Source organism: Brassica napus, chromosome C3 (genome assembly GCF_020379485.1).
Source record: "Brassica napus cultivar Da-Ae chromosome C3, Da-Ae, whole genome shotgun sequence".
In the NCBI taxonomy this organism is placed as follows: Eukaryota; Viridiplantae; Streptophyta; class Magnoliopsida; order Brassicales; family Brassicaceae; genus Brassica; species Brassica napus.
Genome location: NC_063446.1, coordinates 63,374,199 through 63,393,296, shown reverse-complemented (window position 1 = coordinate 63,393,296; position 19,098 = coordinate 63,374,199). Strand labels below are relative to the sequence as shown.

At 38.2% G+C, this 19,098-nt stretch overlaps 3 protein-coding genes and 1 non-coding gene across 7 annotated transcripts; 2 read left to right on the top strand and 2 right to left on the bottom strand.

Moving 5' to 3' along the window:
- Window positions 1-245: 245 nt before the first annotated feature.
- LOC125583831 (NEDD8-conjugating enzyme Ubc12-like) lies at window positions 246-1,811 on the top strand. 3 transcript variants are annotated; one of them, XM_048751354.1, is made up of 7 exons: window positions 299-368; window positions 502-537; window positions 622-767; window positions 850-958; window positions 1,058-1,136; window positions 1,254-1,370; window positions 1,439-1,811. In XM_048751354.1, the coding sequence occupies exons 3-7, from the start codon at window positions 653-655 to the stop codon at window positions 1,574-1,576; spliced, it is 558 nt and encodes a 185-aa protein (XP_048607311.1). In that variant the 5' UTR covers window positions 299-368; window positions 502-537; window positions 622-652; the 3' UTR covers window positions 1,577-1,811. The 3 variants fall into 3 exon arrangements, with proteins under 3 accessions (XP_048607309.1, XP_048607311.1, XP_048607310.1); XM_048751352.1 differs by lacking the exon at window positions 502-537 and having other exon boundaries at window positions 246-368; XM_048751353.1 differs by lacking the exons at window positions 299-368; window positions 502-537 and adding an exon at window positions 397-489.
- A 234-nt stretch (window positions 1,812-2,045) lies between these two features.
- Window positions 2,046-5,693, bottom strand: LOC125583832 (aminopeptidase P1-like). Its single transcript, XM_048751355.1, has 12 exons — window positions 5,434-5,693; window positions 5,263-5,326; window positions 5,019-5,158; window positions 4,279-4,941; window positions 4,109-4,195; window positions 3,506-3,640; window positions 3,293-3,427; window positions 3,134-3,214; window positions 2,891-3,050; window positions 2,745-2,815; window positions 2,542-2,664; window positions 2,046-2,460 (listed from the first exon to the last, which is right to left on the bottom strand). The coding sequence occupies exons 1-12, from the start codon at window positions 5,524-5,526 to the stop codon at window positions 2,293-2,295; spliced, it is 1,920 nt and encodes a 639-aa protein (XP_048607312.1). The 5' UTR covers window positions 5,527-5,693; the 3' UTR covers window positions 2,046-2,292.
- Window positions 5,694-9,569: 3,876 nt separating this feature from the next.
- Window positions 9,570-9,676, bottom strand: LOC125584667. Its single transcript, XR_007321577.1, has one exon. It is a non-coding gene; the product is annotated as a small nucleolar RNA R71 (small nucleolar RNA).
- A 4,856-nt stretch (window positions 9,677-14,532) lies between these two features.
- On the top strand, window positions 14,533-18,758 carry LOC125583830. 2 transcript variants are annotated; one of them, XM_048751350.1, is made up of 4 exons: window positions 14,533-15,806; window positions 15,905-16,006; window positions 16,109-16,270; window positions 16,352-18,758. In XM_048751350.1, the coding sequence occupies exons 2-4, from the start codon at window positions 15,938-15,940 to the stop codon at window positions 16,538-16,540; spliced, it is 420 nt and encodes a 139-aa protein (XP_048607307.1). In that variant the 5' UTR covers window positions 14,533-15,806; window positions 15,905-15,937; the 3' UTR covers window positions 16,541-18,758. The 2 variants fall into 2 exon arrangements, with proteins under 2 accessions (XP_048607307.1, XP_048607308.1); XM_048751351.1 differs by having other exon boundaries at window positions 14,533-16,006.
- Window positions 18,759-19,098: the final 340 nt, after the last annotated feature.

Genomic DNA, 19,098 nt, shown 5'->3' with positions numbered 1-19,098 from the left:
ATATAATTTCTTAAAATTTAAGAAATGACAAAGAATTATACGCAGCAAATATTTTTACTTTTAAAAAAATGAGTAAAAATGGATTGTTTCTTTCATTTCCTATGTCACCATTAGTGTCATGACGTGTGTTAAAGCTTTGTAAAATCATAGTTAAAGACATGAGAACAGGCAAAAGTACCAAACTTATTGGTAAAACATATTTAACGGGCCTAAGGGGCTTAATTGGCTTAATGGGCCGAGTTGTGTAAAGATTTCGTTTTAACTCGGCGTCGAGAAAAAGCTAAGAGAGGATTGTGTCATTCTTGGTCGTTTTTGATTCAGTCGTTAACCTGTTCCGATCTCGTGTTCTGCAACGAAATTATCAACTTGTAAGCTTCCTCCTTCATTTATTATGTATCAACTTTTAGTTTCTTTTGTATTTCCTTTTCGACTCATTAGGAAAGTTTCGATCTTTGAGCTCTAAGTTGATTAAAGCGTTTTCCTTTCTGGGTTTGTGTTTAGGGATCAAGTCTTTCGATCAATTTTCTAGAAATTCTCGTAGCTTTCTTACCAAGATTGACTGCTCTGTCTCCGTATCTGCATAGAAACCAACTCATGGTTCATTCCTTGGTTTTGTGACAGCTTTCTTAAAGAGGTCAGAGAAGCAGAAGCAATGATTGGGTTGTTTAAAGTAAAGGAAAAGCAAAGAGAACAAGCTCAAAACGCTAGTAGAGGAGGAGGAGCTTCTGTTAAGAAGCAATCTGCTGGTGAACTTCGTCTTCACAAAGGTATTATTCCCTTTTTATATATCTCTTTCCTTCTTGCATATGGTCTCTTCCTAAAGTTTTGATTCTTTTTAAAATTGTGTAGATATATCAGAGTTGAACCTTCCAAGCTCGTGTACGATATCGTTTCCTGATGGCAAAGATGATTTGATGAACTTTGAAGTCTCCATTAAACCCGATGATGGTTACTACCAGTTGAGTGTAGAGTGTTTTTTTCATAACTCATGCTCACAATTCGAAAGGGTTTCAGAAACTCATTTGTTTGTTTATTTTTCTTGGTTAATGATACGCAGTAATGGTACATTTGTTTTCACGTTCCAAGTGTCTCCTGTGTATCCACATGAAGCTCCTAAAGTTAAATGCAAAACCAAGGTAGGCTACCTTATAGTTTCTATCTTCTACTTGGAATATGTTACTTGTTTATATATTTGCTTTCCTTATAGCTCCATCTTTGCTTTCTGATTGCTTGTTTTCTTTGTTTATTTTTAGGTTTATCATCCCAATATTGATTTGGAAGGAAACGTTTGCCTCAACATCTTGCGTGAAGACTGGAAACCAGTTCTTAACATCAACACTGTTATCTATGGACTCTTCCATCTTTTCACGGTAAGCCTGATAGTGTTTGTGTTATTATCTGATTCTCTTAAACGGAGTGTTTGTGTTTTTTCACACAGGAACCAAATTCTGAAGATCCATTGAACCATGATGCAGCACAAGTTTTAAGGGACAACCCAAAGCTGTTTGAGACCAATGTCCGGAGGGCCATGACAGGTGGCTATGTTGGTCAAACCTTTTTCCCGCGCTGTATCTAACAAAAAGCTCCGAAGACGATAGGAACCGATGAAAGCCCCTTTGTCTGCCTATTGTATCTCTCAAAAACCCCTTGTTTATTTGCTTTTGTGTAAGACTACATTTCCCTTGGCTCGTGATCTTTCTGAACTTTTAGTTCGTGAGAGTTCGACAAAGGAGACTGAAAAGGAACTGCGTACTCAAAAAATGTGGATTCTGTAACATGCTTGATCTCTAATTTCCAGCTCTGGTATAATACATAGTGTGTTAGTGGTCTCGAACATGTCTTGTGTTTCGAAATAATCAGAACATTAATCAATCTCAGATCTATCAGACCAACAGAAACCCAAACCGAACAGCCATCAAGGGCATCTGCTTCACAGTACAACATTAATGTTGGCAAATGGGATTGTTAAGAAGGAAGAGGTAGTTGAAACGGTGAAGAGAGTGATGTATGATGAAGGAGGAGAAGAGATGAGAAAGAATGTTAAGGAACTGAAGAATAAGACAGCAGATAAAGTTCTCGACGCCGTAAGCTACAAAGTTCAAGAACTGAGAATCTTGTACAAACAAAGATACATGTGTTCAAGAAACATGAACCTTTTATTTTAGATGTCTGAATGGAAACCAAGAAGAAGAAAACTGTGTAATGACTTACAAATATGTTTGGTTCAACAGTGAAAGCACAGCACAGAAGAAGCCATTGGTAAACATCTAGTAAGAGAGATCCAGGAGGGATTCAAGCCAATACACTTACAGGCTCGGTAGCTTTCTTGAGCCATTCCATTTCAGCCTGGTTCAGGAACGGGGCCAAGATGTCCTTGCATTTCAGATGGTATGTGTTTAACCAATCGATCTCTTCTCGTGTCAACTGCTTTAGATCGATAAGTTTCACTTGGTACGGTGCCTAGAGAGAGATAGAATGAGAGTTACTCAGACATGCATATAGATAACAGAACCAAGAACAGTTAAGTGAGTAAGTAAGTACCCAAGTGATATGCTCGAACTGCAAGTAGCCCTTGTCACCAAAGTTAAACTCAGTTTCAGCATCATTAACAACAAGAACATTCTCTAGCCTTATACCAAAGTTCCCATCCTCATAGTAACCAGGCTCTGCAAAAGAAAGAAGAAAACAAACCACGGTTCTTAGCATATGAAGATCAATATCAAGCTTTCGTTGCAGAGACAGACATCTGTTACAGTCATGGTAGCTTGAAGAGGAACATTCCTAGCACTAGGTCTGAAACTAACTTGGTGAGGTCCTGCACACAATCCCAACACCTATTAATATACATACAAAAAAGATTGATTACCAAAGAGGTTTCTAATCGCTTTACCTTCATGAACGAAAAGGTAAGAGCCAACACCATGACCAGTACCATGTCGATAATCCAACCCAAACTTCCACAAAGGAGCTCTAGCAAGTATATCAAGTGTATAACCATTTGTTCCTTTCGGAAACCGAGCGTTTCCAAGTGCAACATGACCCTTGAGCACCTAAAGATGCATCCCATTAAAACATACGTATTAGAGTCAATAACAACGTTATATTCTTCAGCAGAAAGTTAATCATTAATTACCGCGGTATAACAGTCCTTCTCATGAGCTGAAGGTTTCCCAAAGTGAACTGTTCTGGTTATATCAGTTGTTCCATCGAGATACTTCACTCAAACAAAATGTGTATGTTAGAGAAAATAAATGAAGCTTATAGTATATACTCAAATCATGTGATTATAAACCTGTGCTCCTGAATCACATAAGTAAATCTTGTCAGGGTCCATCTCAGCACAAGCTTCAGGCTCTGGTGAGTAATGAATGATGGCAGCGTTTGAACCAACGGATGATATTGTAGGAAAGCTTAGACCTCTAAAATGCTGCAACCACATTGAACAGAAACGTTTATATATTAAGATGCTTTTACAGTGAATGACGTTTGATATGTAAGAGATTACCTCTTTGGCAGCTCGGAGACTCTCCAGCTTATCACTCACAGTCAATTCAGTAAGCTTAGAGGTCTCACTAGTTGGTTTCTTTTTGTTTGCCTCTGCTTCCATAAAGTATCCAGATGCTCCATAAAGCTCTTGCATCTACGGTTTCACAAAGACAAATGTACATGAAACAATTTTCAATACAAAATAAAGAGAAAAAGACAAAAATAGAGTTTAGGGTTTAGGGTTGAGAAATGAGGTTTTGGGGATAAGATTTCAAATTTTGAAAAATAAAAAAATTAAAATTTTAAAGGATAAACTTAGAAATGTGCTATTTTGGTCATTTTAGTTTTGGAGTGCTATTTTTGGGATATAAAATTAGAAAGGTGCTATTTTGGAGATTTGCCCCAAAATAAATGTAGTTTTAAAATTTTCAATGCAAAATTTATTAATCTTATATGCTATATAACTCTTTATATTCTCTAGTTTATTTGTATAGTTAACAATGTTTTTATTTAGAAAATATACAAAATTAAATGTTTTCTTATTCTGTGTGCACAAATCTAAAAGACACTTAACAATAAAGACACTTAACAATGAAATGAAGGGAGTATTCATTTACAATACCTGGTTATCGAGCCAAACAAGGTACTGGACAACAGCTGCACCATCACGAACATGTGCCTTCTTGAGTCCTTCGAGCTCAACAGGATTCTAACATAAAAAGAACAGAACCAATACTATAAACAGAAGTTAAGAGAAGTTACTTTTTGTAAAGAGTATTCATTATTGACTACCTTTAAGGCTTTTGGGAGTGAGAGAGGAGATGGTTGCAAGAGGACCTTATCAGCATCCAACTTTGAATAAAGCGCATAGCAGCAGGAAGCAGGGTCCACCCACAACCGATCAGTCTGGTCAGAATCAATCTCCATGTCCTCGATTTTAGATGAGAATGATGAAAAAAGTTGTTTTGAAGCAAGCAACGCCACATCTGAGATCACATCTGTGTACTCCTTGACTTCTACACCAAGCCCTTTGAAGTACTCACTCACCTCATTGGATACTTTCTTCTTGTCCACATAGAGGAACGCAGAGTCGGTTGTAACGATTGCAAAGGCGTGAACAACGGGACAGTAAGCAACATCGGTTCCACGGATGTTGTATAGCCAAGCAACCTCATCGAGAGCAGCGATGACTAAACCACGCGCACTCTCTTGCTTAAGCTTTGCTCTCAAATCTTTCAACTTGTCGGAGACAGAGCGGCCAGCAAACTCCAAGGGATGGACAATAACAGGGTTCATCTCAGAAGGTGGACGGCTCTTCCAGACTTCATCCACAAGATCAGTTGTTGTCGGAATAAGGTTCTGACTCTTCTTAGCAAAGGCTTTTCCCCATCTGTTCGCTGTGTCTACCGAGACACACCATGGATCAACACCTATGTTTGCTCCCTCAGACAGATTCTAAAACATCAATGAAGACAAAAATCAAAATCAAAAGAAACATGTCAAAGTGATTGATCATCGTGTGAGTGACTCACATCAGACATCCAAACTTCAACAAGAGGATCTTCTCCCATACGCATGAGTGTCCACTCATCACTAAGCTGTTGGATCGCTTGCAAGAAGTAGCGTCCATCAGTCCAAAGCCTTGCTTCGTTCTTCGTGATTAGCGCCAAACCTATCAAAACCCAAAACAGAGAGATCATCAGTTAAGGGTAAGTCTTTTTTTCCGAACCAAAGATCCAGTCCAACGATTATTACAGAACAGAACACAACACAAACCTGCACTTCCAGTAAATCCAGACACGAACTCACGCCGTTTGTCTCGAGCAGACACATACTCGCTCTATTGAAATTGAAACACAAAATTCGATTTAATAAAACTATAAAAATCGAAACTTTATATTGTTCAAAGATCGGATCATGGATACAAGAAAAAGGGTCGATTCAAACCTGGTGATAGTCTTCGGAAGGGACGACGAGAGCGTCGAGAGGAGGAGAGTGAGAGGCCATTAGTGACCTCAGGGAAGAGAGAATCTCAGACATGATGACGGTGTTTCGGTTTCGGTTTCGGTTTCTGTTTCAGATAGAATTTTGCGTTATGTTGAGTCTTGTGTCAATGTCGTCGAGCACAGATGGGGAGAGAGAGAGAGAGAGAGAGAGAGATGATAATAAAGTACTGTATATACAGATTACGTGTTCCTAGGAATCCTAATGGCTGACGCAAGTCACGCAACTAAAATAAATATAAATAATGTTCTTTTTAAAATGTATTTTTTTTGAAGAAAAAACATTTGTATAAAAATATAGTCTAAAACATTTATAATATATGAGTGTTTTGAAAATTTCAACACAATAATTAGTATATATATTTTAATAAAATTTGCTGTCATATATAAATTATTTTATGTTTGGTATAAACTTATTAAGAATATAATAATAACTTAACATGTTGTTTTTGAATTAACAAATATAAAATAATAAAGGAGAAATTTTACTTTTACACTTTGTTGGATACCACTTTTCAACTTTACCATCAATCTAAGGACATTTTCACAAATACCACTTTCATTAATGAGAAAAAGACAATAATACCCTTATATTATCTTTTTCTCCACTATCGGTTTCTCTCTCTCATCGCCGTCTCTCTCTCACCGCCGAGTCACCGTCGTCTCTCTCTCACCGTCGAGTCACCGTCGTCTCTCTCTCACCATCGAGTTCCGGCGTCTCTCTCTCATCGTCTAGTTCCGGCGACGAATCGATTCAAAATCTCCAAGATGTCGACTCCTATATGTGATTCACAACTTGTATATAGTCTAAAACATTTATAATATATGAGTGTTTTGAAAATTTCAACACAATAATTAGTATATATATTTTAATGAAATTTGTTGTCATATATAAATTATTTTATGTTTGGTATAAACTTGTTAAGAATATAAATAATAACTTAACATGTTGTTTTTGAATTAACAAAATATAAAATAATAAAGGGGAAATTTTACTTTTACACTTTGTTGGATATCACTTTTCAACTTTACCATCAATCTAAGGACATTTTCACAAATACCACTTTCATTAATGAGAAAAAGACAATAATACTCTTACATTATCTTCTTCTCCACTATCGGTTTCTCTCTCTCATCGCCGTCTCTCTCTCACCGTCGAGTCACCGTCGTCTCTCTCTCACCGTCGAGTCACCGTCGTCTCTCTCTCACCGTCGAGTTCCGGCGTCTCTCTCTCACCGTCTAGTTCTGGCGTCTCTCTCTCATCGTCTAGTTCCGGCGACGAATCGATTCAAAATCTCCAAGATGTCGACTCCTATACGTGATTCACAACTTGTATGTCTCTAATTTCTGCATTTGTTTGTTCTCTAATTTCTGTATTTTGTTTTATTCGATTTTGTGCTTTCTCTTATCGAAAAATCAAACAAGGTTCTCTTAGATATCTCATTTAAAGAGGTCGATCTAAGAGAAACAGATTTGATAGTGAAGCGTTGAGAGTGAAAACATTGAGTATTTGAAAACTTAAATCTGGTTTTGAAGTCATATTAAGATTGATCTGAATGGTTCCAGCTAAGAAAGAGATTTTCCGATAGTGAAAACTGCATATTAAGGAAAAGATAATTTTCGATAGTGAAAACTGAATATTAAGGAATTATAACCCCTTATAAATCTGGGTTTCATGAGATTGTTGAGACAAGTGAAGAAACCTTATCTTTGGATGCTAAGCAAGGGGGACAAGTACACAGTGAGAAGCTTGTATGATATGCTCAAAAAGAAAGCAAGAACAATGACAAGACTAGAGAGACTATCTATAGGAATAGCAATAATCACAGAAGGGGTAATTGATACCTTACATATTTGCATTGTTTTATCCATTCATTCATAAACATTTTCATTATAGAGATTAGGATTTAGACATGTTTAGGTTGCATTTTGCATACATGAGTCTCTATTAGGTATTGGAGTGCCACATGGAGTTCTCGGGGCATTTGGATGCATTTGGAGCTCAAAGGAGGTGTAAAGATGATCATTGGACGAGCAGAGCGTTGGGAGCGACTTCCCGGAGCGACACCAGCAAGTCGCTCTGACCTGCCTTTTCAGAGCGACCTTACCAGAGCGATGCGGAGAAGTCGCTCGCCATTTCATCCCGGTGGAAGCCGAAAACTGACCCGGAGCGACCTATCAGAGCGACCACTCCAGGTCGCTCCCGAAGCCCAGAGCGACTTGGCCAGAGTGACACCCCGAGGTCGCTCGCATTTCTATCGCATGACGACAACACAATGGAGCCAGAGCGACCTCTCGCAGCGACACAGCGAGGTCGCTCCCGAAGCATGGAGCGACTACTCGGAGCGACGAGCGGAGGTCGCTCGCATTTTCATCACTCGGGAACGCGAGAACGAGTCCGGAGCGACCTCTCGCAGCGACACAGCGAGGTCGCTCCCGAAGTGTGGAGCGACTACTCGGAGCGACGAGCGGAGGTCGCTCCGCGTCTTATTTCTGCTCGAACTTATGATTTCTCAAGGGCCTTTTGGTCATTTCATGATGCACGTTTTTATTTTCTAAACCTATGTTTTAATACTCTGTAAGCCACCAGGAGGCAGATCTATCTTTGTTCTGAAGAAAACCACCAAAAACCTTGAAAAAGGGGATCTCTTTGATTCATTGATCACATGTTCTACTGTTGATTTCTATTCTATTATCTGTATTTTCTCTGAATGATTAATCTGAAATCCAATATGGGTTTAAGAGGAATCATGGAGATTAGTGAGTAATCACCTTTTGAATTCATGGGTTAGGGAGATTAAGGGTGATTAGGTTAGTTCTAGGATGTTTTAGTGTAGATCATTCTTGTTCCTTGCTAGTAGAGTATTCTTAATGCATCTTCTGAGTTGGCCACTCAAAAGTTGATCAATAGGCATTTCCCACCCGAAAGGTGTTTGATGAAATGCCTGAGACAACTCTCCTAGGCTTTTAGTATACTTTGCCAAAGACATTTGTTGTTAAAGATGCTAAGATAGCTAATAGACTTGTTAGTAATGATTGCTTTCATATTATTCAACCAAAGACATTTGATGTTTGAGATATGTTAGCAAATGAGCATTCATCTAGACATAGAGCTTGCTTAGAATTGTGTCTAGGCTTAAGGTTGATAGTTTGATTGATCATTTGCCATCCTTAGTTCGATACTTGATCACCCAAGGTCTAATCCCTATGCCCATGAGTTCTCTTTTCCCTTAGTCAAGAAAGTATCATTCTGTTATTGCTTTCTAGTTTTAGTCATAGCTTAAAACCCATCTAAATCATTGGTTGCACTTAGATTAAGTGAGTACTTGCATTCTCAGTGCTTTGATATCCCTCAGAACTGGTTCGACAATCACTATACTACAACATTTGTCTTAGGAGCCTTGAAAACTCCTAACATCAAATTGGCGCCGTTGCCAAATTCTGAGTAGATTTAAACATTGAGATTTAGTCACTTGCTTGAGACTAAGTCATTTTAATTTTGTTTTGTTACTGATTCTTCTTCTTCACCTACCTTTCACTTTCAGGTGTATGAACTTGAGGAGCAGGGGTCCATCAAACCTAGTTCCAATAGTAGCAGACATCAGAGCTTTTGAGAGGGAGTGTGCTAGAGCTAGAAGAGAAGAAGAACACCAGGCCCACTTGGATATTGATATGGCAGATCCACCGCAAGGGGCAGAACACCAACCGCGGGCAGCTCGACCCATTGGCACTTACGACCGCCCCAACATACATGGTCACAGATTCGGAATCCGAGCACCAGCTGTGGCAGCCAACAACTTTGAGGTCAAGTCAGGACTCCTCAACGTGATCGAGAACAACAAGTATCATGGCTTGGCTCTGGAGGACCCATTTGATCACTTGGATAGGTTCGACAGCTACTGTGGGTTGTCAAAAACCAATGGTGTGTCCGAAGATGCCTTAAAGCTCAAGCTATTCCCTTTCTCTTTGGGGGATAAGGCACGTCAGTGGGAGAAGTCTCTACCCAGCCACTCTATCACCACTTGGGATGAGTGCAAGAGAGCATTCTTGGAGAAATTCTTCTCATCCTCAAGAACTGCTAAGCTGAGAAATGAGATCTCCAGTTTCCAACAGAAGAACTTGGAAGGATTCAGTGAAGCCTGGGAGAGATTCAAGGGCTACCAAGCTCAATGCCCACACCATGGTTTCTCTAAGGAGAGCTTGCTGAGCACATTCTACCGTGGTGCTCTTCCTAAGTACAGGGCCAGACTGGATACAGCTAGCAATGGGTTCTTCTTGGGGAGAACTGAGGAAGATGCAGAGGAGCTGGTTGACAACATGGTAAAGAGTGATGCAGTCTACAGTGGAGACCACGACAGAAGCAGTCGAACAGATGATAAGCAGACGAGGAAGGAGTTGAAAGCTCTACAGGATAAGATAGACATCCTCCTTGCTGATAAAGCCACACAAGAGCAGCTGCACTTTGTTGGTAACCCAAGCCAAGATACACCACCTGTTGTCCATGAGGTTGAGGGTTTGGAAGGTCAGGAAGAGCTGTGTTTCATCAACAACAATGGTAGCTGGTACAAAAAAGAGCCCAACTTTCAGTACAACAACTACCAACAGAAATCCTATCCCAACAACCAACAGAGTGGTTATCCGCCTCGAAACAACCAGCAAGGCAGCTATCAACCTCATCAAAACCCCTCATCTGGTTCCTCTGCTCCTCAAGAGAGCAGCACTGACACCCTGCTGAAACAAATCTTGGAGTCTCAGACTAGAAGTGAGAAGCATGTTGGATATGAGTTGAAAAACCTTCATTCCAAGATTGATGGAAGCTACAATGAGCTCAACAACAAGTTCTCACATCTTGCTTCTACAGTCAAGAATTTAGAGAATCAGTTTGCTTCCATGAACACTCACCAGACTCGCCAGCAAGGATCTCTACCTGGAAAATCTGACCAAAACCCCAAGGAGGCCAAAGCTATCACCCTTAGGAGTGGTAAGCAGTTACCTCCTACAACCCTCACCAGGGATGCTGAGAAACTAGGTGAAGAGGTGGCCATCAACTTAGATGATGAAGTGGTGATTGTTGATGAGAAAATCAATGATGAAATCTTGGAGAAGATTGTGGAAGCCAAGGGTAAAGGAAAGGTTGGGGAAGCGAAGAAAACAGTGAAAGATGGTGAAGTTCTTGCTCCAGCAAGTGAGAATTCTTTTGTTCCTCCTCCCTATGAACCCAAACTACCATTCCCTGGTAGATTCAAGAGGCAGCTGCTAGAGAAGTACAAGGCTTTGTTTGACAAGCAAATGAGTGAAGCTCAGGTTGCAATGCCCATCATCGATGCTTTCATGTTGATTCCTCAATACAACAAGTTCCTGAAAGATGTTGTAGCTGCAAAGAAGAAGGAAATGGAAAGCATGATGATTCTTACCCATGAGTGCAGTGCCATCATCCAAAGGCTTGATGTTCCAGAGAAGTTAGAGGATCCAGGATGCTTCACACTACCTTGTGCTCTTGGACCTATGGTATTTGAGAAATGTCTCTGCGATTTGGGAGCTAGTGTCAGCGTGATGCCTTTGTCTGTTGCAAAGAAGCTTGGATTCACTCAGTACAAGAAGTGTAACTCTCTCTGGTGTTAGCTGATCGTTCAGTGAAGTACCCTGTGGGCATCTTAGAGGACCTACCTGTGAAGATTGGAAGGTATGAGATACCTACAGATTTTGTGGTGCTTGAGATGGGTGAGGAGGCTCAAGACCCATTGATTCTTGGAAGGCCATTCTTAGCTACAGCAGGAGCAATTGTTAAGGTGAAAGCGGGCACGATTGATCTCCATTTGGGTAAAGGGCATGTTCTCCACTTTGACATCAAGGAGAAAATGAAGAAACCAACTGTGTTCGGGCAAGCCTTCTACATTGAAGAGATGGGCACTCTTGCTGATGAGCACCTTGAAGAGTTACCACCTGAGGACGACGAGGAGGGAGCATCTCCCTCTACTCATTCTCCATAGAAGGTAACCCACTACTTTCCCTTGTATATACCATTTCGTTTTTTGCATATTAGTTTTCTCTTTTTGGGTATCTCTCTCTCCTTGACAACACAGAGACTGTGTCATTTAAGTTTGGGGGAGGTACCAAGTATTTGATCACGTTTGCTTTGATGATTTTGAGTCTCATGCATTGCATTATACATATATATTTGCATAAAAAAAAAAATTCATTAGTTTGCATCATTGGCATTTCTAGGAGAGTCTAGAGCATATAGGTTGCATTTACTTGCATTGGGAGCAATGATTTGAAATGCCTTGTAAAGAACATTACTTGCACCTGAATAGCTTATGCACCTCTCAAAAACACTTGTATGCTTCGAGCCTTGAAGACTCTTCCTGAAACTTGTTGATTGCTGAAACTCAGTCTTTGAAGCCAACTACAACCTTATTTGAACTAAACGAACTTAATGCTTCTTGCTCATGGTCCCTTGTGTACTGAGTCATGGCTATACACACCTGAGTTGTCACATCCTTTATGCCAATCTTATTCTGACAAACTCTAGTGGTAGACCACTCCCAAAACCTTTCCCTCCTTTTAAGCTTTCATTGTTTGATGAGTGAGGCCTTCTTCGGAAAGTCTTACATGTGCATAATGTTGAGAGTATCGGGAACGACAATGCTTGATCTTCATTCTTGCTAGATTGGGCACTCTATTGTCTAGCTATAGGTGGGGGTGAGAGTTGTGATTATGATTTGGGAGCAATGAAAAAGGAAAAGAAATGACTCTTTGTGTTTAAGTGAATTGTCTTATTGGGATAAGTAGAAAAACCTCTAGCTCAAGTTATGAAAAGTCTTGGCCCCCATCTAAAAAAAAAAAAAAAAAAAAAAAAGAGAAATAAAATATGAAAAGAAACGAAAAAGAAAGAAAAAGGGGGCTAGCAAAGTTGTTAGGAGCTAAGTAATGTTTTGAGGTTGTGAAAAATCCCTTGTAGATTTCAAAGAGAAGGAGTTAATGTTCTTAGGATCTTTTGGTGAGAGATGTGAGTTGGGTTTGACATTTGAGAATGATTGTGTAATTGTATGTTTGGGAAAAGGGTAGAACAATGGAGATTGAGCATTGTATGCATGAGTTGATCCCTTTCTTAGATATATTATGTGCAATGTCAAGGCTACTTGTTTCGAGAGTAAACCACCTTAAAGATTTTATGTTTCGAACCTCTTGAATCACTTGAATAAAAGCCTTCCCTCACCCAACCAAATGACTTGGACCAACTGACCATTTGCAAGAATTCACCTGATGTTTTGTGCTTAATGAATGTGAGAGTTGGTTGATTTGAATGTGTGGATGCTTGATGATGAGTGTAAGGGCAAAAAGAGTTGAGATAGGCCTAGAGAAGCTAGAGTGTAATAAGAGAGTGTGCTCATGCTGGATTAGATGTTGAATCGAGTACTAGTTGTGTTTCTTTTGGCTATGAGCTCCCACCTTCAAACCTCTCTCCCTATGAGTTCTAGAAAGTTCACTTGTGGACAAGTAAAAGAACAAGTTTGGGGGAGTTGATATCTTGCATATTTCCATTGTTTTATCCATTCATCCATGTGCATTTTCATCATATAGATTAGGATTTAGCCATGTTTAGGTTGCATTTTGCATACATGAGTCTCTATCAGGTATTGGAGTGCCACATGGAGTTCTTGGGGCATTTGGATGCATTTGGAGCTCAAAGGAGGTGTAAAGATGATCATTGGACGAGCAGAGCGTTGGGAGCGACTTCCCGGAGCGACACCAGCAAGTCGCTCTGACCTGCCTTTTCAGAGCGACCTTACCAGAGCGATGCGGAGAAGTCGCTCGCCATTTCATCCCGGTGGAAGCCGAAAACTGACCCGGAGCGACCTATCAGAGCGACCACTCCAGGTCGCTCCCGAAGCCCAGAGCGACTTGGCCAGAGTGACACCCCGAGGTCGCTCGCATTTCTATCGCATGACGACAACACAATGGAGCCAGAGCGACCTCTCGCAGCGACACAGCGAGGTCGCTCCCGAAGCATGGAGCGACTACTCGGAGCGATGAGCGGAGGTCGCTCGCATTTTCATCACTCGGGAACGCGAGAACGAGTCCGGAGCGACCTCTCGCAGCGACACAGCGAGGTCGCTCCCAAAGTGTGGAGCGACTACTCGGAGCGACGAGCGGAGGTCGCTCCGCGTTTTATTTCTGCTCGAACTTATGATTTCTCAAGGGCCTTTTGGTCATTTCATGATGCACGTTTTTATTTTCTAAACCTATGTTTTAATACTCTGTAAGCCACGAGGAGGCAGATCTATCTTTTGTTCTGAAGAAAACCACCAAAAACCTGGAAAAAGGGGATCTCTTTGATTCATTGATCACATGTTCTACTGTTGATTTCTATTCTATTATCTGTATTTTCTCTGAATGATTAATCTGAAATCCAATATGGGTTTAAGAGGAATCATGGAGATTAGTGAGTAATCACCTTTTGAATTCATGGGTTAGGGAGATTAAGGGTGATTAGGTTAGTTCTAGGATGTTTTAGTGTAGATCATTCTTGTTCCTTGCTAGTAGAGTATTCTTAATGCATCTTCTGAGTTGGCCACTCAAAAGTTGATCAATAGGCATTTCCCACCCGAAAGGTGTTTGATGAAATGCCTGAGACAACTCTCCTAAGCTTTTAGTATACTTTGCCAAAGACATTTGTTGTTAAAGATGCTAAGATAGCTAATAGACTTGTTAGTAATGATTGCTTTCATATTATTCAACCAAAGACATTTGATGTTTGAGATATGTTAGCAAATGAGCATTCATCTAGACATAGAGCTTGCTTAGAATTGTGTCTAGGCTTAAGGTTGATAGTTTGATTGATCATTTGCCATCCTTAGTTCGATACTTGATCACCCAAGGTCTAATCCCTATGCCCATGAGTTCTCTTTTCCCTTAGTCAAGAAAGTATCATTCTGTTATTGCTTTCTAGTTTTAGTCATAGCTTAAAACCCATCTAAATCATTGGTTGCACTTAGATTAAGTGAGTACTTGCATTCTCAGTGCTTTGATATCCCTCAGAACTGGTTCGACAATCACTATACTACAACATTTGTCTTAGGAGCCTTGAAAACTCCTAACATCAGTAATTATTGCAGAAAACTCAAGCTCTCTAATCCCAAAGGGAAGGTTGCTGGCTTATAAGAACTCTGATAGCTTGTCGAAGTTGGCTTGGCGTAAAGTTGCTTATAAAGTTTTGTCCAAAAGTGTTAAACGTTTGAGTGCAAGTTCGTGGACATGAGAGAGTTATGAAGTGAAAGGTTTTGTGCTGGCCATAAATTTGTGAGCTATGTCAACAGTGCCTATGCTTGGTAAAACTTTGGGAAAACCATGCCAGGAAACCTATTCTGCAGATCCGTTATGTCTACATTGGGACTCAACATGGGCTCCGATAATTACTGAAGTGTTGGAGGTGGAGAAGAAAAATAGTGTGAGTTTTTACTAAAATTTATAAATTTATTCGTACTGTATTGTTTAGAAAGAGGTTTATAAACATACTCCTTGAAAAAGGGTCACAAGCAAGCGCCTTGGTAAAGAATATGAAGTGTTTAGATATTTTAGAATATTTTTCATTTTGTACTTTTTCTGTAACACGTTGCTTGCATCATTCACACACTAGCCCTTAACATTCACATTAGATTATTGAGAATGGTTGCTCTGTTTCTTCTTGGATTGTGTTTTGTGTGTGAACTCGCATCTTGTGTTTTGTGTGTGAACTCGCATGTTTCACTTCTCTTAACACTTTTCTTGTGTCATGCCCTCATTAGCTCATGCCATTCACATGAGATTACTAAGTTAACTATATTGTTTCATAATGGTTTATAAATAAGACATTTACAGAGACTTATAAAACGTTGTTTATCCTTGTTACAGGGTGTGGTTACTACAATGTTTGGATTCTCTGAGGAATTCAAACATTTGGTGAACCCAACACATCCTGATGATAAGGACTATGACATTGTTGTACAACTAGTTCAACAAGGATACAAAGTGAAGAAAAGCGAATGGGAACAAGGATTTGTGGATGTTTTTCTTACAACAGAAGACATTGGTCGACAAAGCAGGACAGAAGACAAAGATGTACAGCAAAAACTCTAAGGTCATTGTGTTTTTGATGTTTTATAAGACTTTCTGAAATTTGAAATTGCTAAGTTATTTTAATTTTATAAGCATTTATAAATATCTTATTTTTGTTTGAAATAGGAGCAAACACAAGATGAAGAAGAACAACAAGTGAAAGCTGATGCTGAATTCGGCGACGGTGATAAAGAAAGAGAAACTTAAAAAATCAATGAAGTAAGCTAATATATAAACCCTTATAAATTTGGACTATCATTTTTTTAAAATTATAAGCCATCATAAATTTGTTATTGTTTTTTTCTTCTTGGAATTAGGGGCAGACACTTGAGGAAGAAGAAGAAGAACAAATGGAAGCTGATACAGAAGTTGAGGAGCCCGTGCAAGTTGAAAGGCAGAAACAAGGAAGAGGAAATAAGGTAAATAACTCTCTTTATAATGGTTTATAAATGTTATTTTCTGATTGTGTTATCAAAATTGAATGATGAATATGTTTATATAGCCATCATAATACTGTTTAGGAACAAGAGCATAAGAAGAATGAAGAGAAAAGAAAAGATGAAGCGTATGAGAAAGCTAAGGAGAAATTTCAAGATGACGATGGTTCCAAACTCGATAAGTTAATCCAAATACTTTATGATTTGAATAAACGAGTAAAAGTAATCGAGAATGTCTTAGGATTGGTAAGCAAATAACTTTACCAAACACTTATAAATATTTTCACATGTTATTTTCTTTACCTATTATGATATGATTTCTTGAAGGTACCTGGCGGTTATGAGAGTCCATGCAACTATGATGATACAAAAGGTGCACCAAATGATGAAAATGAAGAAAAAGAAAATTCTGGTGGTAAAAGAAATGCAACAGATGATGAAAATGATGATGAAGAAATTTCTGATACACAACAACTGATGGAAGTGAATATTCTTGGGGAAAATGAGAATACATAGAAATCACTTCAGACGAAGACACTGAAAAAAGTGAAGAAAAAAGATGCATGAAAAAAAGTCAAAGGTACAATTCTAAAAAGATAGAATATAAAGGTTTATAAATTTTTTGATATTAAGCTTAACTAATCTTATTTTTTGTAGATGACGTCGTCTACTCCAGCATTCACTACTCCAAACTTTGTTATAAGGGTATAAAATTTAATATATTTGATAAGGCCTTGTAAATTTTAATGTATAAAGCTTAAATTTATAGTTGCTAAATAATTTGTTTACAGATTACATCGCCTATAAATAATTATTCGCAAGAGATGATTAAAACATTTATAAGCATTATCTAAGGATTCATAAACAATAATGTATTACAAGTTATTAAAAATCACTTATAAACCTTCGTAAAACTCAGATATACTAGTTTATAAAGTGTTATATAAACTCGGAGATGAAAATTTTAAACACAAAAAAAATGATATGTAAAGGCTGATAAATAACTTATAACCTCTTATATATCTTATAATAAGATTTTAGAAAGCATTATGAAAATTAATGATAAAAAGTTTTAAAAGTAAATCGGTGATATAAATACATGAAGATTCTCGTTACTAATTTTCTTAAAAAAGAAACTAGAGTAAATGTAAAGTACAAATGATTTACAGCTTACATTCACTTATAAAAATACGTGTTAGACATATATATTACAGAAAGACATGTGTCTTGTTTCTCTTATATGTATCAAGAACATATAAATTACATATAAAAACATGTGTCTTCTCTCTCTTTCTGCAACTCCAATCTTCTTGAACATTGTGTTTTCCTCTGAAAACATAAAAACATAAGGCTAAATATATATAATCTTTTACGGTTTCTTTTATAAGGCCTTATAAATATAAAAATTGTAATAAATACTTCAAGGGGGTTACTATTTCCAGCAATAGGCAAATCATGAGTAATTAAAACTTCATCCTATGTCTGAATCATATTTGACACAATCTTTGATGATAATTGAGTTATTCTCTGAAACATTAACAAAAAACATAAAGCTAATAGTGAATCTCCAAATGACATCATTATATTTATAAGGTCTTATAAATTTAAAAGATGTAATAAGTATTGCTATGTCATACTTCCAGCAATAAGCAAATCTTGAGTACTACATACTATCTTGTAAAATAACTAACTGATAACTATCATAAACGAAAACCTTAACAAGGAGTTCCATGTAGTTACCGTAATGGTTACACATAGATGAAGGCCTCCATTCTCTTGAAGTTTGTTCAGATATGATGATACTTGACTATCATTCCTAATAAATACTGGAGGAAGCTCTTTTGAACCAAAGTTAAACTTTGAAGGTGAGACATAGCTAAGATTTATACTGTTTAACTTGGAAGGTGAGACATCAATTCCAAAATCTTCTAAAACAACCCCAATCAAATCATTGTAGCTGATATCTTCATGAATCATACTAAGAGAAGATCCCATTTCATCATCGACTATGAAATCCCAGTGAATTATATTTATTAGTTTTCATTCTCCACGTATAGAACACAATTCGATCGTCATAACCTGATTATAAGAACATGGGGATTAGAGAAGGAATGATCAACAAGATATATCAAAAAAAAATACATAACACTATGTTCCTCATCGATAAAAATTTATAAGGTTTTATAAATCTGTGATTTGAAAACTTAATGAGAAAAACTTCGCCTCCTTCCAAAAAACCGATCGATTTTGAGAAACCAAGCAAAAAATACAGAAAATAGACGAAAATCACTATCTATTATCCTCTAACCTTTGTTACGCGTTCGTGAAGAGAGATGTTCTGTTCGTTTGAGCTTGTAGTCTTCGCCAAATCTCGTCGGACGTCAATGTCGTCGGAATCGTCAAATCTCGCCGGGAAAATCGTCGGAGTCGTCGAATCTCGCTGGAATCGTCGAATCTCTCGCTGGGGTCGTCGATCAATTTGGGGATTTTGAAAATTCTGGTTGGAGAAGACATATGTTTATGTTTGATTAGATAAGGTATAATGGTACTTTACCCACTAAAATTTTAATGGTAAAGTTGGTTAGTGTAAAAGTTGAAAAGTGGTATTAGAAAAGAGGTATTAGTGACAATTCCCCAATAATAAATATCTATAAGAAGATTATGCCCGCATGTGCGGGCAAGACACCTAGTTTATTTTTATTATACACGAATTCACATATGTGGAGGATATATAATCAAGAGACGATAAAAAAACAAGCATGTAAACAGAAATTCGATTCAATTAAAAAAAAGCTAGTTTAATTTTTAAAATAGAAGCTTTTTTCTAAAAAAATCTTGTTTTTGGGTTTCAAGATTGTGCACGTCTCTTGAGTGTTAACTATTGCAGCCATGTAATTTCTTTGATATTCAGCAAGAGCGAGTTCTGTTTCTGTTGCTTTTTTTTTGGTTGAAATGTTAAATTCATACCATTTTCTGAATTACATAGTTGTGGTAGACCACCACTTATTACAAGAAGGAACGCAAGTACAAAAGGAAAAGAGAGACAATGAACTAGCTATAAGGAACAACAAACC

What these genes read in the sequence shown, in the direction of transcription:
- LOC125583830 (XM_048751350.1), top strand. Translation starts at nt 15,938, where the DNA reads ATGGAAGCTGATACAGAAGTTGAGGAGCCCGTGCAAGTTGAAAGGCAG. An exon ending in AACAAGGAAGAGGAAATAAG is followed by an intron (nt 16,007 to 16,108) that starts GTAAATAACTCT and finishes AATACTGTTTAG; the next exon opens with GAACAAGAGCATAAGAAGAA. An exon ending in TCGAGAATGTCTTAGGATTG is followed by an intron (nt 16,271 to 16,351) that starts GTAAGCAAATAA and finishes GATTTCTTGAAG; the next exon opens with GTACCTGGCGGTTATGAGAG.
- LOC125583832 (XM_048751355.1), bottom strand. Translation starts at nt 5,526, where the DNA reads ATGTCTGAGATTCTCTCTTCCCTGAGGTCACTAATGGCCTCTCACTCT. An exon ending in CTTCCGAAGACTATCACCAG is followed by an intron (nt 5,327 to 5,433) that starts GTTTGAATCGAC and finishes CAATTTCAATAG; the next exon opens with AGCGAGTATGTGTCTGCTCG. An exon ending in TTGTTTGGCTCGATAACCAG is followed by an intron (nt 3,641 to 4,108) that starts GTATTGTAAATG and finishes GTGAAACCGTAG; the next exon opens with ATGCAAGAGCTTTATGGAGC.
- LOC125583831 (XM_048751352.1), top strand. Translation starts at nt 653, where the DNA reads ATGATTGGGTTGTTTAAAGTAAAGGAAAAGCAAAGAGAACAAGCTCAA. An exon ending in TGAACTTCGTCTTCACAAAG is followed by an intron (nt 768 to 849) that starts GTATTATTCCCT and finishes AAAATTGTGTAG; the next exon opens with ATATATCAGAGTTGAACCTT. An exon ending in AAGTTAAATGCAAAACCAAG is followed by an intron (nt 1,137 to 1,253) that starts GTAGGCTACCTT and finishes GTTTATTTTTAG; the next exon opens with GTTTATCATCCCAATATTGA.